Here is a 13,967-nt window from a genome sequence, read left to right on the forward strand (position 1 = left end):
TGTCACATAATACCAAGCCAAAGAGCATCACAGACTATCAAACAACGCACACCTCTCCGTCCTCGGATCCAACGACCGTCCCTCCTTATCAAACCCTAAAAACGGCTTATCCCCAAACCTCACCATTTTCCTCATCCACCTCATCGTATAATAAAGACACCGATTCCTCCCCGCTCGACGGGTATCAGTGCTATAGAAAACCGCCCGAATTGGCACATTCTCTCTCATCCTCAAATGTTCGATCAACTTCGCCTGCACGGGCAGGAGAAACCGGCGCGGACGCACCGAGATCACCCGGCTCCGCTTGTTCTGTTTATATCCACATCCACATCCATACCCATATCCATACCCATATCCACCACTAGGGATCCTCGGATCACAGTCATAGATGATAATACATTTCCCCCTTCCGTCCTGCATTTTCAGCACGGCGACCGCCCAAGCATGCCAGGGACGACTATCCCATTTGGGATCTCCCACCCACGACGATGTCCAGGTGCTGAAGCAGCCGAGCCAGCAAGCCTTGTTGTGTTTGGGGCTGCGCCACCAGACGGCGTAGGTATCTCGATGGTTTCCGTCTGGGAGGGAGGAGGCCCAGCTGGTCTTTTGCTTGCCGGTTGGGAAGGAGATTGGGTTTGGGTGGACGCTGGGGGCGTTGGGGTATTTGTTGTATTTGTGTAGGTAGCGGGAGAGGCGTGGGGCGAGGATTTCGGGGTCTCGGGGGAGTTTGAGTCGGGGTGTTAGTGGTACTGTTGCTGTTGAGAAAGACGTATCTTGGTTGTTTGAGGTGTTTGGGTTTCTTGCGATGTTCATTTTGATATGTTGTGTTGTTGTGGGTGTGACTGGAGATGAGGTTCAGAATGGTGATAATGTCCAACTCGACGTTGACTGTTGGAGAGATGCGACAGCGACCAAGGAAGTCTTCACTTTCCTCTGCGACTCGGTCGAAGATATCCATCTTTGCATCTGTAAGTCTATGTGTTACGTTGAGTGGATTGAGGCTATTTATGCGTGATGCTGGACCGTCGCGTCACGTCGACAGCAGTCTATGCACTCGTAGAAAATTAAAATAGTAATCTTGGTAACAAAGGTAAGCTCGATATTCCAAGGGTTTACTTGAAAAAGAACTTGCTGTCAACGGATACTCCCAAGCATACCCCAATGACGGTGCCCTTACTGAAGAGGATATGAGGTTAAGCGACTTGAGTCGTAACACAACACAACTCTGCAATGTAATTCTAAGCGCATAGCAATATATTGAGAATTAATTCCGAAACATACACGAAGTTTAGATTCTCCCGGCACTGGCGAGGAAAACATTGCGCATTGTCAGTGTGATAGAGTCTTAGGGCTGCCTGTTAGGGCTTCTGTCTTGATCCAACGGCAGTCTATCCAGATTGGCCTCCAGTTAACAATAAAGACATCTTCATGTGGGTCTTTAGCTTTCCTTTTTCTGCAGACATTATTTTGTTTTACTGCTGAGACTAAATCTTCAAGGAGCTTCGCATGCAAAGCTGCTCGCCTCGTCCATATCTCCTCCCCGATACACAAGGCTTGAAGGATACGGACACAAGTTGCGCGACACAGTCTTTCCACTTACATCCACAGTCGACGCAAGTAAATACTCTGGAGCGTTGGCATTTTCAACCCAGGACGTCAGAGCTCCCCATGGATCCGTCGGTACCGGCCCATATCCACCGCTACAGTGCGCTGCCCCGGGTGCCAGAAACACGCGGTAGAACTGGCCCACGTCTACTTTTTCGCCCATTTCCTCGAGAACAGTATCGTAGAACTGAGTCGTTCCAGCTGGTGGTATATACTCATCTGCCAGACTATGCCAGGTGAGTAACTTCGCACCGGTTTTGCGGAATCCGTCGAGATCCGGATGTGGTGTTCCAAACTGGGGAGAGAATTTCTCAACAGAGAGAGAAAATGCGTCTGCAAAATCTCGGTACGTCATGCTCGCAGCAGGGTAATCCGCATCCTGGAAGATGAAGTATTTGATCCAAGCCTCAGCGGCCTCGAAGGGCTTTGCGACGACTGTGCCGTTGACTATGGCCGTGTTTGCAAGCCCGCTGAAACTGGCTCCTGGGGGAATTCCATACCACAGCCTTTCTCCGTTCTCGTCTGTTGGTCCTCGCAGGCATTTACGGACGATGTCTGCGTCGGCTGGAGTGATGGTTATTGTTGTATTCGTATCGCTGCAGTCGATAGACTTCCCAACAAGCGTTGTCGGGTCGAAGTCGCATACGTCTGGATTGTATGTGGATATCAGGCCGTCCACGGCTCCGTCGATATAGTCGCAAGCAGCGACTATGGCAGCTTCGTAGGCGTTAAACACACACTGCGGAGGAGCAACCGAGTTCCCCATGACAACCGACGGCCAAAAGTCCGCCGGAGATGCCTCAGGGGTATGGATTGCCGGAGAAATAGCCAGAATCCCATCGAAGTCGTCCGGATAGTACATGGCAGACAGGTATCCCTGGCGCCCGCCAGTAGAGCAGCCATGATAGTACGAATAGCGATGCCCAGCCCCATAATACTCCCGGAGAATGGCTTTACCAAGGACATTCATATCATGGATCGATCGATATGCGAAATTGGTGAGTAGAGCTGTATTTGGCGAGCCATCGCGTTTAAGTGCCCATGATCCCTGCGTTTGGTTCACTGTGTCGTGGGCCAGACCTGCGTCGGTTGAGGCTGTTGCGTAGCCTAGGGCTACCCCTGGACCCTGGCTCGATGCGAAATACCCTGCGATGAGGCCGCCTCCGCCGGTGGCGAGATAGTTTCCGTTCCATCTTTCGGCTGGAGGGAGCCAGATTGACATGACCACGAAGTCGTCTTCGTGAGGGTGAGTCAGAGTCACTGTGACATTGCAGAAGTCTATGGCAGAGACGTTTGTTGGGGCAATGCTGGAGAGGTCGTCTGAGGTGTAGTTCTGCACATAGGTAGTGCTTATAGATAGGATTTCGACGTTGTGTATTTTCCGGGCTAGCTTGATGTTGCACCATGGCGATGCCTGGGTCAGCCCTAGTAGAGATGTGAGCACTACAGAGACGAACATAGCGCTGAGACTGGATTGTCGGAAAGAATAAGACTGTTCTGAATGCGTAAAACTATTTATGCTTGCTTCTCCCCATATAGGCCACCCCGCGCTCACTCGGCTAAACTGCGGTGGTCTCCGTACTGCCCTCGGCTGTGTCCCGTCCTTATAGATGATATTATTTGTGGAAATAACCGGCGGGCATAGAAATAGAACCATGGCTAGAGCAGCACAGCTTAATATGTCTACTACCTAATTGACTCGACTGTAGATACAAGGACAGGGCTTCCAACAGCCACGGCCATCGTTCAGCAGGAGTCCACCCAGATACTCACAATAACTTCGTACTTGCTCTATATATTTTGTCTTTATCTACTCTTGATACTGCCCTTCAGACTGCTAAAGTCGTGCCAAAGGCCCATCAGCCCGCACCACTGCCAGAGAGGCAGGGCTGATGTCAGATATCGTCTTGCAACCGGTCAGTTGCATGCATCGCTTGAACTCATCAAACAGAATCTGGAACATCAGTTCGACCCCTTTTTGGCCATCATGCTGTTACAACATTAGTCCGACTGGGCTGCAATTTGTGGAATTAGAGACATACCGCGAGCCCCCATAATACCGGACGCCCAACCCAGCAACACTCCGCACCCAGTGCCAACGCCTTGAATATATCCGATCCAGTCCTGATTCCCCCGTCAACATGGATTCTAATCCGCCCTCGCGCAGCCTTCGCACACGCAGGCAGAGCATCAAGAGTAGCGGGAGTCTCATCCAACTGTCTCCCACCATGGTTACTAATAATCACACCCTCACATCCATACTCAATCGCCGTCTCGACATCCTCCGGCGTCAAGACCCCTTTAATCCAAATCTCCATGTTAGTTACCCTTCGTAACCATGGGATATCCACAGCCCAAGAATGCGAATCCGAGTTCGAAGCCGTAAACCCATCGTCATGCGATTGGCTTTGAATCCACTCTGAGGATCTTTCATACATTGGATAGCCCAGGCCAGGAGGGGGCTTGAACCCATTCCGCCACTCGTTGTACCGAACACCCAGCACAGGGCTGTCTGCCGTGAGGAAGATCGCTTTGCACCCTGCGGCTTCGGCGCGGCGCACGATTCGCTCCTGCTTGGCCTTGTCGTTCATGATGTATAACTGCATGGCGTGGTTAATGGGCCCAGCTCCGGCCTCCTTGGAAGCATGCGTGATTTGTTCGACGGGGTAATTCGCGTACGAGGACACGCCCATGTGTACGCCCATCTTCGCGCATGCTCGGCTTGTTGCGAGTTCGCCGTCTGGATGGGCCATTGCTTGGATTCCAGCTGGAGAGGCGCAGAGTGGGAATGAGATTTTGCCGTCGAATAAAGGGGTTTTTGTATTCACGTTTGATACATCTTTTAAAACGCGCGGCAACAGGCGATATTTACGGTAGGCTGCTGAGTTGTCGTGTAGGGTTACCTGGTTTGTGGCTCCTGCGTTGAAGAATTCTACACAGCAAGCAGCGATATCTCAGTTTGTGACTGGTGTAGATATCTGTCTGGTTGAAGGTCCGTACCTTTTACCTGCTTTGGTAGGACTCTTGAACCTGCCTCTTCCAGGTCTGCTATCGACAGGATTTTATCAGTCATGATGGAATATATTAGGCGGGAATGGCAATCGGATGTGGTGTGTTGAAGCTGTGGTGGGATGTCCATATGCTGTCCATTTTGTCGAGCACCAACAGTTCAAAAGGGCAAGAAGAGCCGATGCTGATCAGTCAAAGGCGTCGGAAGCTCAGCCAGTGACGGTTCGGAATTGGCATCCTGGTCGGAGTTTGTGCGACGTGGACGAGTCGGCGACAAGTGCGATGCAGGATGAGGGGTACTCCTGCATTCATAGCCAACGCAAAACGGTTTGAAGCCTTCGGAGGTGTTTATGGGATAGTAGAATTATGATGTTGTCGTAAACAAAACTGTTGTACAGATGTAGACCTTCTCCAGCGTACGGGATATAGTTGACCACGGCCGCTCTTATTTACTGCTATATATCACAATAAAGCAATTCAAGCTATTGATGCGTTTTTTCAGCACTCTTTGCGAGTACAATCTGGGTCACTAACGAGTTAGCAACACAGCCAATCCCCAGCTCCTTGCCGCGCTTGACGATCCAGCCGTTTATGTATTCGATTTCAGTACTTCGCCCTTTGCGAATGTCCTCGCGCATACTGCTCGAGTTCTGCGCCGTCTTTTCAGTCGTATCTCTGGCCACGGCCTCGAGCGACTCGACAGAAAAGGAGGCTCGACCGGCTGGCAAGCTCTGGACTTCGGGGAGGTTTTCAAAAACAGTAGAAACTTCTTCGAGGATGCGGCGCCGCAGAGGCTGAACGTCCGCATTCTCGTTGACGCGTCCGTTTCGAACATCGAGTATAGCCGTCAAAGGGTTGATTATGCAGTTCGAGGCCAGCTTCAACAGCTGCATTTGAAGTAGATCTGACCATTCCAACTCCTCACATCCAAGGACAGGCGATTTTAAGAGAGTGTCCAGCAGGACCTGGTGTTGAGAGCTCCTCGAGGACGGCCCACTGCCTACAAGGCCGACCGAAATGCTGCCGTTGGGGCTTGCAAGAATGGCTTCGGTTGAAGACTTCAGGTAAACACCAAGGCGCATGATGCCAAACATGTATGTCGGACGAGTCGATACATCGGAGAAAAGGCTCTCATTGAGCTTTTCAATCTGACCCAGGCCATTCTGAAGAAAACAGATTGTCGAGTGAGAGCCAAGTCGATGTTTGATGGCCTCCAGTGCAGATACCGTCGCGGGGGCCTTGACCGTAACAATCAGATTGTAAATTGGCGCTGATGATGACGACGGCCCAAGAAGTTCAGTGTCAAATCCTCCCTGCTCTTGCAGCTCGCCGTCTTCTCCTAGTCGCAGCCCCAGCTTCCGCCCACTGGAGAGCTCATGATAAAGGTCCGGACGGTGGACAAGCAGAGTGATGTGTGGAGGATTAGGCGAGGACAACAGCGAGTGGGCAACTAGGGTCCCAATACTGCCCAGTCCCAGGATGTGAACACGGCGATCTGGAGCTGACATGGTGAAGATGAAGACGGAGAATCCCCGCTGAAGATCGCCTGTATACAGATGATGACTAATCTCCCCCTCTGCTCCTCCTCGTCCTCCTTGTTCTGCATCCTCTCACTCTCCACCCCAAATTTGTCCTGACAGCCTCCATGAATGAATGCATATCTCCTCAATCGGACCGTCGGGTCCATTCCGCCATCCACTTTCCACTCCGCGCAGTCAATCCGCCTGCTTCACAGCCTTGAACCCGCCCCCGGGATCCGCTTCTCCAGTACCAACTCCCAGTCCGCGAACGACGGAGGACACGATGCCGATTCCGACGATGTTTTTGCGCACAGAGCTGGAGCGAACGTGTTAGCTATTGACCAGTATGAAGGCCGCTTCATGGTCTCTGGTGGCGCCGACCCCTCGATTCACCTGTGGGATTTGGAGTCACGAGCCGCCGAGCTGAGTTACACGCACGAGCCTGTCGCCTCCATCTCCAGGTTCTCGCACGACGACGCCCATACGCATGCCATTACATCCGCCTCCATCTACCCCTTCGATCCCACCCCGTCGACGATCCTTACCACCTCGCATGACGGAACCCTGAAGCTCTCGGCCCTGCAACCGGCGGCAATCACTCCTGTCCACACATTTAAGCTCGATTGTACACCGTACACCCATTCTTTGTCTTCCCATCCGGGCTCCCCTCTACTCGTCGCTGTTGGAACGTCCGAAAAGCCGGTCCGATTGCTCGACCTACGCTCTGGGTTGTCTACACATGGTCTCCCTGGTCACAGCTCAGGCGTCCTCTCCGTATCCTGGGCTCCCCATCGCCCGCACATTCTAGCTTCTGCCTCCACCGACAATCGCATCATCCTATTCGATATCCGTCGCGCGGGACACAATGCCGCGATCGCGACTCTCGACATGGACGACGCAGTGGGTCTCGTTCAATCTCAGAACACCTCGGGTTCGTATCATAGCCGCCCGGCATTTTCCCCCCACGCTCGAGCACACAATGGAGCCGTGACGGGGGTGCGATGGACTTCGGATGGAACATATCTGGTAACGGCTGGTCAAGACGCGAGGATTCGTGTGTGGGAAGCTGCAACGGGTGCCAACACGCTTGTCCATTTCGGCCCTCGTATTCAAAATACTTCATCTGCCCACTTGGCTGAAAGGGCACCGTTGGTTGTTCCACATCGTCATCTGGGCGCTGGCCATGAAACGCTACTATGGGCTAATTATAGTGATTCGGACGACCGAGGCGAAATATTCCTCCTCGGCCTCCGCGAGGGGTCCTTTATTAAGCGCCTCCGAGTCCCGGGTCTCATGGGGCGCAGGACATACGCGCAGGGACGGTCCAATGCCCTCAGCGCCGCGCGCATTAATTCATTGGCATGGCGGGGCAACGGTGCGTCCGGCGAAGGCATCGAGGTTTTCTCAGCACATGGCGACGGGACAGTGAGGGCGTGGGTTTCGCGAGAATCAGAAGAGGCGCCAACTGAAGATGAAGAGGTGGAGCAGGCTGATCGCAAGCGGAAACGGGATGTACTCGAAGAGATCTACCAAGGCTTTATGTCAGTCTAGATGTCAACAAAGCATGTATTCTGCCACAGGCTGCCGCCTTTTAGTAGTGACGATTTGCCACGCTCGATCGAGCTGGAAAACTCACCCAAGACGACCAGAACGTTCAGTTGCCAGCTGCCAGCAGAAGCATACGATTGAGCCCTTGTCGGAGACCACCGACATTCTCCACCTTCCATGCAAGGTTTTGACAAGCGGACTGCAAGGGTGGCTCAAATCAACACATCTGATTGGGACGTCCGGACCCCCACGAGGCCCGGTCTCGTTTAGATCTCAAGCCCAGACCTGCCGCTGCCCAATAAGGAATCTCGTCCGGCCCGCCGCCTCGAGTCTGTTCGCATCTGCGACTTTTCTGCCTCCGCTCGCTCTTTGCTTTTTTCCTGCTGCAACATCCCACTTCTTCACCTGGCAAATCTCACCAGACCGCAGGCGAGCGACTTCAGGGAGTTTTGCGCTCGTTCAGGTCAGAAAGCTCCCGTCATAAATCCGGTTGTCTCTCGCGTCGTTTGATACCCCGCAGCGCTCCCACCGACGATCAACGAGCACCACCATGTCCGATAACAAGAGCAAGCAACAGCCCACGGTCGAGACGACTGTCACAGGCCCCGATGGTGAAAGCCCATCTACTGTGACATCGACCGATGCCAGCCCACCAGAATCGGATCCTGTTCCTGAAACAGCAGCAGACCAGATCGACCAAGAAAAGAAAGGCTTTTTTGCGTACTTCAAAACCAAGGAGTTCTACATAACTCTAATCCTTGGGTAAGGATAATTCGTCTATGTTTGTCGTTTGCCATATCTAATCGAGTTTGCGATGCAGACAGTTTCTGGCCATCACAAACACCGGCACGAACACATTCAACCAGATGCTCGCGGACAAGCAAACTCAAATCCCGGCTTTCCAGACATTCTTCAACTACTGCCTTATCAACATCATCTTCACTTCCTATACCCTCTACAAGTATGGCATCAAAGGCTGGTTCCAGATGATATGGAAGAACTGGTGGAAGTGTGAGTGTTCATCCGTTTGTGGGATTGCACCAGTGTCTAACTAGCTGCAGATGTTATTCTATCTTTCTGCGATGTCGAGGGCAACTACTTCATGGTCCTTGCGTACCAATATACCACCATGATGAGTGCTCAGTTGATCAATTTCTGGGCCATCGTCATTGTGGTTCTGGCATCCTTTATATTCCTCCGCGTCCGCTATCACATTTCCCAGATTCTCGGTATTTTGATCTGTATCGGCGGCATGGGCGTCTTGATTGCGTCGGATCACATTCAGGGCACGAACGGGGGAGATATCTCCCGAGGCAACCAGATCAAGGGCGACCTTTTCGCATTACTGGGAGCTACTTTTTACGGCCTCGCCAACACCGGTGAGGAATACTTCGTGAGCACCGCTCCTGTTTACGAGGTTATCGGCCAGATGGGCTTCTTCGGCATGATCATCAACGGTGTACAGGCCGGTATCTTCGACCGCGAGTCTATCAAGAACGCACACTGGGATGGTCAAGTGGGCGGCTATCTGGCCGGCTACACCCTGTGTCTTTCCATCTTCTATTCCACGGCACCGCTCTTATTCCGTCTGGCGTCGGCTGCCTTCTTCAACATCTCTCTCCTCACAATGAACTTCTGGGGTGTCATCATCGGCATTGAAGTTTTCAAATACAGTGTGCACTGGATGTACCCGATCGCGTTTGTTCTCATCATTATCGGCCAGCTTATCTACTACCTCGGCCGCAAAGTCCTGGGCGAAGCTCGCAAGCCTTGGCTTGGGCGCAACCAGGAGCGCGGTGTTGCTGGCATCTTCACTGCGAAGCGCAAGATCGAAGCGAATGCAGCGGCGTTGCGCACTTCCGTGGCCTGATCGCTATGACCCGTCTTCGCACCGTGTCTGTTATAACATCTCGGTCAGACGGTGTCAAGGCGGCTGTGTTTGGTCTTGAATTACTTCGTTTGGGTAATATATAGTGTATAATCAAACTACCAAGCAAATCAGTGTCTTTTACCCTTTCGCACAGTATTTACAATTCTATCGTAGTCTTAATCTCATTAGCATCGCAGTTCATTCAGTTCATCAGTTCATTCAGTTCAAAACTACAGCCACACCAGACCAACACCATCGCTACAACTCACCCAACCACCCAGAATCCATTATCAGCAACAATACAACACCAACACCAAGACGATTAACCCCTACTCCGTCCCCAAACTACTCGACCTTCACAATCTTCCCCGACTCAACTTCATAGATGTATCCCGTAACCGGCACATCCAACACCAACGGATTCTCTTTGACCAACTGAATATCATCCAAAACACTCTTCCTCAGATCCGAGAACGGGAGAAAGGCAATATGATCCGCATTCTGCTTAATCTCATCCCGGATCTTAGTTCGAATAACCTCGTCGGTAAACGTGAGCATTCCACAGTTCGTCTGGACAATCATTTAGTCACTTTACTGCTGCTGAGCAGTGGAAGTTAAACCGGGTAACGTACGTGGTGCACAATTACTATCTCCCGCGTCCCGAGCAGCTGCTGCGAGATCACGATGCTGCGCAGGGCATCGGTGACTCGTCCGCCTGCGTTGCGGATGACATGGGCGTCGCCTTCTTCTAGGCCGAGAGCGCGAGCAGTATCTGGCCAGCATAACATTATCAGTCTTGGTCTCCAGATACCGGCATTGTATTTCCTTTCTAGAACTTACCCAGTCGTGCATCCATGCAGGCTACGATTGCGACTTTGCTATTGCATTGACTCTAGTTAGACGCAGTTTGGAGCATAAGGAGATGGGAACGTACCGCTGGGGTGGCAGCTGCAAGTCGCCTTTCGTAAAGGACGCGGCGTAGTTTGCGTTTGCTGCTTCGAATTCTTTTGCGACGGACATTTTTCTTGTTTTCAAACAGCAGGGCTATATTTATATTCAGTTCAGAGGGTATTTATTGGTAGCAGTAATGATGTTGAATGTTGTACAATCACAAAAGCAAGAGAAGCGAACTCCGTCTTCCTTTTGAGCTGGCCAACGTCGCCGTTGTCATCTCGAGGCTTATTGCGTGCTGAACTTTGCAGTTACGCTGCACCAACCACGCACCTGTTCGTCAAGAACGCTGCATCGTGATGCTGTGGTTCGCGATCTTATCACGCAAACTCGCAATTTACCCCGCTGATGGCTTCATCATGCTGATCTTAGTGCAGTGTCCAACTCACGTAGTCCTCTTGAGTCTTGAATCTTGAGTCTTGACTAGTAGTACTGCTCTGTAGACGTGGTTCGGGCTTTATCGCAAAGGTTTGTCTGCATTGACGCCAGACGCGCCTCCTGCAACGTACAAGGATGTCCAGCCCTAATCTCGGTCACATTTAACCAGCCCGTGCAAACCCCACTATGAATGGAAAAGAACTACTGGGGAATACTGTTTGATAGTTAAGTCAAATTATAAGCTGGATCAATTTGTGGCTTGCAAAAAAGAACCGACAATCATCACATCATGAGCACGAGGTATATATATATATATATATATATATACGTTTCACCACAGCGGGCTCATCATTGAACATTCCGACGGCGGCGGTTTAATTATATATAAAAGGCATCACATTCTGGTCCAGAAACACATCAGCTGTTTACTCCTCCGGCACATACGGCGTCTCGTGCGGCCGTTCAGCCTGCGGCGTAATCCGCGCCAGATGACGACGTTCGCCAGTTGTCCAGTCGACAATCGCAGAGTGCGCAGTAACTCGGTTCTATATCGTCAGTTACCGCCCTCTATTTCATTTTAGGAGGGAGAAAGGGGAAGGGGAACTCACATCCCAAACAACAACTGTACCAGGTGCCCATCTCACCCTCGCCTGATAATCGATGCCTCGACCGATATGGTTCAGCAAGAAAGCGAGTAAAGCATCACTCTCCTCCTTCTTCAGCCCAACAATACTCCGAGTAACTAAACCATCAGCACGGTTCCCATCAAGAACGGAAAGATAGAAGGATGGGAAACTCACATCCTCCATTAACAAACAACGCCTTCTCCCCTGTCGCCGGATGCGTCCTCACAAGCGGATGCTCATTCTTAACGGGCTCCCTACGCACCACACCCCCGCGCTGACGACTAAACTCCGCCTGCTCAAACCCACTATGCACCGCCTTAAGCCCATGCAGCCGCTCCTTAATCGCCGGTGAAAGCCGGTTATACGCCTCGACCTGGTTCACGAACGCCGTGTCGCCGCCGACCTCGGGGGTGTCGAGGATATACAAGAATGTTGTCCCGGGTGGCTGTTGCTCGTATGTGACGTCGGAGTGCCAGGCGACTGTGCTGTTCTTCTCGGCGAAGAATGCGTCCAGCTCGCCCTTGTTGCCCTTGCGGTGGACCAGGTGAATCTCCGGGTATCCATCTGGGGCGCCGGATGTGGGATGGATGTGGTGACGGCCGAAGTAGCCGCCGAAGTCGAGGGCTTCTTGGATGGGGAGGGAGGCGAGGTCCTGGTCGCGGAAGGCGACGACTTTGCGTTGGGCGACGAGGAGGGCGAGTTGGTCTTTTCCTTTGGTGGATAGCTTTGATAGCTGTACGCCGGTGACTTCGGAGCCCGTTGTTGGGGTTAGTTTCTGGATCTTGGAGCCGGGGGCGAGGAGGTCGGAGAAGGAGGGGTCTGCGTCAAGGCCGTGCTCGGTGTGGGTGAAGGGTTCGAGAGGAGGGTATTTCTCGGAGTGGTCCCAGATTGGGAGGTAATTGGGGAACTATAGGTCAGATTAGATATAGCGGGATGTGGATGGGATCAGGCACGTACGCTGGCGGTGGTGGTTCCTCCTTCTTCGTCGATGGCTCGCCGGATCTTGGGCTTTGTTTCGACGGCATCGGGCTTGACTGGCACGACAACGTCGGCCTTGGGAGCTTCAGCAATAGAAGGGGCCATTATGTTCTGATGTTAAACTTGCACCGTAGTCGCAGGGTCTCGGATAGAAGACATGAATTGCAGCTCCGAGTGAAGACAGGACGTATATATATAGATAAACCTCCACCCCGCCTTACACCATTCCATCTCCAGATCGCGTGGATCAGTCAGACCATCATCGGCGTTAGCTCTCCGGCATCGGGAGTCGGCGTTAGCGTCGGATCGACCGTTGCGGGAGGTGAATGACACCATCTCCGGCACGGATTGCGGGCGACCGAACGCCTTTCTACAAGGGAGGGTGGTGCCCGTGTGCTCACTACGTGCTATGCACCATAATAACAACATATTCGTCATGGCAGGATACAGTGCGAGCAAGTTTGGATACAACAGGCAGGACGAAGGGTTCCCGATTGGGAAGGAGGTAGGGCTAGCTGGAGGTCCCTGCCTCAGGCAGCAAGGACAGGTCTCTTCACAACGTATACAATCTACAATCTACAGAAGACAGATGTACTTAGTCAAATCAATATTACCATTAACTTTTCTCACACATTGACTACTCAACAGACATGTTGAGCTGCCTGTCAAGGATACATAACCCTTCAACACAACGAACACGAACCACACAAAGGAAAAGAAAAGAAGGTAGAGCGATCAACACAACGAACAAGAGTCACACAAAAGAAAAGAAAAGATGGTAAAGCAATGGTATGTTGAATACGCATCACCGGTTATCCCACATCAAAAACAGCACCGCGATGCCACCACCAGAATGATGAAATCAGAAGCAGAAGCCGAGGCTTTAGTACTTGCATGTATCATCCTCCTGGACAATAAGCGAGTATCCATCAGGATGGTCAACAACGCCACCAGAAACCATTTTGCCGTCGTACTCTTCAGTACATTCGGCCAGGATCACATTCATGGTGTTGACCAGGTTTTGCAGGCTAGGGCGGAGGGTTTGTTTTGCCTAATTAAGTGGACGAACGTCAGTACATTAACGAAAAAGAAGAGATATATAGCAGGTTTACTCACGCTATTGCATGCTCGGACGCTGATGGCCAAGTCCTTGACGCAGGCGATAGAAATGCACGAGTCGGGTTCAATAACTTGATTTATCCATGTGTTGTCAGCCGCCGCGATGGCAATCCGCTTGTTGAACCAACGGATTATGGTTTCGAGATCGTTTTGCTCGGGGTTCAGGGCTTTTCCCCAGCAGTTGACGGTATGCTGCTAGGCAGTTAGCAAGAGACATGTTCTGTGGTGGGACTGAGAGGGACGTACAGCAGATGCCATGGCTGCGAAGAAGGCAACAAAAAGACTGACAAGAGTGAGACGCATTTTGATGAGTGTTGTTCGTGTTAATTGATGCTTTAATAGATTCAGTTCTGAGTTGTGAAG

At 51.8% G+C, this 13,967-nt stretch overlaps 9 protein-coding genes across 9 annotated transcripts; 2 read left to right on the forward strand and 7 right to left on the reverse strand.

Annotated features, from left to right (window-relative positions):
• Positions 1 to 27: 27 nt before the first annotated feature.
• APUU_41402A (uncharacterized protein) lies at positions 28 to 813 on the reverse strand (the record flags this gene model as incomplete). Its single annotated transcript, XM_041704580.1, has 1 exon — positions 28 to 813. The coding sequence occupies one exon, from the start codon at positions 811 to 813 to the stop codon at positions 28 to 30; it is 786 nt and encodes a 261-aa protein (XP_041557152.1).
• Positions 814 to 1,492: 679 nt separating this feature from the next.
• APUU_41403A (uncharacterized protein) lies at positions 1,493 to 3,064 on the reverse strand (the record flags this gene model as incomplete). Its single annotated transcript, XM_041704581.1, has 1 exon — positions 1,493 to 3,064. One exon carries the CDS (start codon positions 3,062 to 3,064, stop codon positions 1,493 to 1,495), a length of 1,572 nt encoding a protein of 523 aa, XP_041557153.1.
• A 378-nt stretch (positions 3,065 to 3,442) lies between these two features.
• Positions 3,443 to 4,678, reverse strand: APUU_41404A (alpha-hydroxy acid oxidase; the record flags this gene model as incomplete). The annotated part of the gene is made up of 3 exons (XM_041704582.1): positions 3,443 to 3,595; positions 3,648 to 4,537; positions 4,606 to 4,678. The coding sequence occupies 3 exons, from the start codon at positions 4,676 to 4,678 to the stop codon at positions 3,443 to 3,445; spliced, it is 1,116 nt and encodes a 371-aa protein (XP_041557154.1).
• Positions 4,679 to 5,096: 418 nt separating this feature from the next.
• On the reverse strand, positions 5,097 to 6,122 carry APUU_41405A (ketopantoate reductase family protein; the record flags this gene model as incomplete). The annotated part of the gene is made up of 1 exon (XM_041704583.1): positions 5,097 to 6,122. The coding sequence occupies one exon, from the start codon at positions 6,120 to 6,122 to the stop codon at positions 5,097 to 5,099; it is 1,026 nt and encodes a 341-aa protein (XP_041557155.1).
• A 141-nt stretch (positions 6,123 to 6,263) lies between these two features.
• On the forward strand, positions 6,264 to 7,685 carry APUU_41406S (WD repeat protein; the record flags this gene model as incomplete). The annotated part of the gene is made up of 1 exon (XM_041704585.1): positions 6,264 to 7,685. The coding sequence occupies one exon, from the start codon at positions 6,264 to 6,266 to the stop codon at positions 7,683 to 7,685; it is 1,422 nt and encodes a 473-aa protein (XP_041557156.1).
• A 547-nt stretch (positions 7,686 to 8,232) lies between these two features.
• Positions 8,233 to 9,552, forward strand: APUU_41407S (DUF914 domain membrane protein; the record flags this gene model as incomplete). The annotated part of the gene is made up of 3 exons (XM_041704586.1): positions 8,233 to 8,444; positions 8,503 to 8,693; positions 8,744 to 9,552. The coding sequence occupies 3 exons, from the start codon at positions 8,233 to 8,235 to the stop codon at positions 9,550 to 9,552; spliced, it is 1,212 nt and encodes a 403-aa protein (XP_041557157.1).
• Positions 9,553 to 9,897: 345 nt separating this feature from the next.
• On the reverse strand, positions 9,898 to 10,572 carry APUU_41408A (beta-class carbonic anhydrase; the record flags this gene model as incomplete). Its single annotated transcript, XM_041704587.1, has 4 exons — positions 9,898 to 10,122; positions 10,185 to 10,324; positions 10,393 to 10,430; positions 10,487 to 10,572. The coding sequence occupies 4 exons, from the start codon at positions 10,570 to 10,572 to the stop codon at positions 9,898 to 9,900; spliced, it is 489 nt and encodes a 162-aa protein (XP_041557158.1).
• Positions 10,573 to 11,306: 734 nt separating this feature from the next.
• On the reverse strand, positions 11,307 to 12,590 carry APUU_41409A (TauD/TfdA dioxygenase family protein; the record flags this gene model as incomplete). Its single annotated transcript, XM_041704588.1, has 4 exons — positions 11,307 to 11,426; positions 11,490 to 11,623; positions 11,682 to 12,414; positions 12,465 to 12,590. 4 exons carry the CDS (start codon positions 12,588 to 12,590, stop codon positions 11,307 to 11,309), a joined length of 1,113 nt encoding a protein of 370 aa, XP_041557159.1.
• A 778-nt stretch (positions 12,591 to 13,368) lies between these two features.
• Positions 13,369 to 13,907, reverse strand: APUU_41410A (uncharacterized protein; the record flags this gene model as incomplete). Its single annotated transcript, XM_041704589.1, has 3 exons — positions 13,369 to 13,536; positions 13,602 to 13,799; positions 13,851 to 13,907. 3 exons carry the CDS (start codon positions 13,905 to 13,907, stop codon positions 13,369 to 13,371), a joined length of 423 nt encoding a protein of 140 aa, XP_041557160.1.
• Between the last annotated feature and the right edge of the window lie 60 nt (positions 13,908 to 13,967).

This window comes from Aspergillus puulaauensis, chromosome 4, assembly GCF_016861865.1.
Source record: "Aspergillus puulaauensis MK2 DNA, chromosome 4, nearly complete sequence".
Taxonomy (NCBI): Eukaryota; Fungi; Ascomycota; class Eurotiomycetes; order Eurotiales; family Aspergillaceae; genus Aspergillus; species Aspergillus puulaauensis.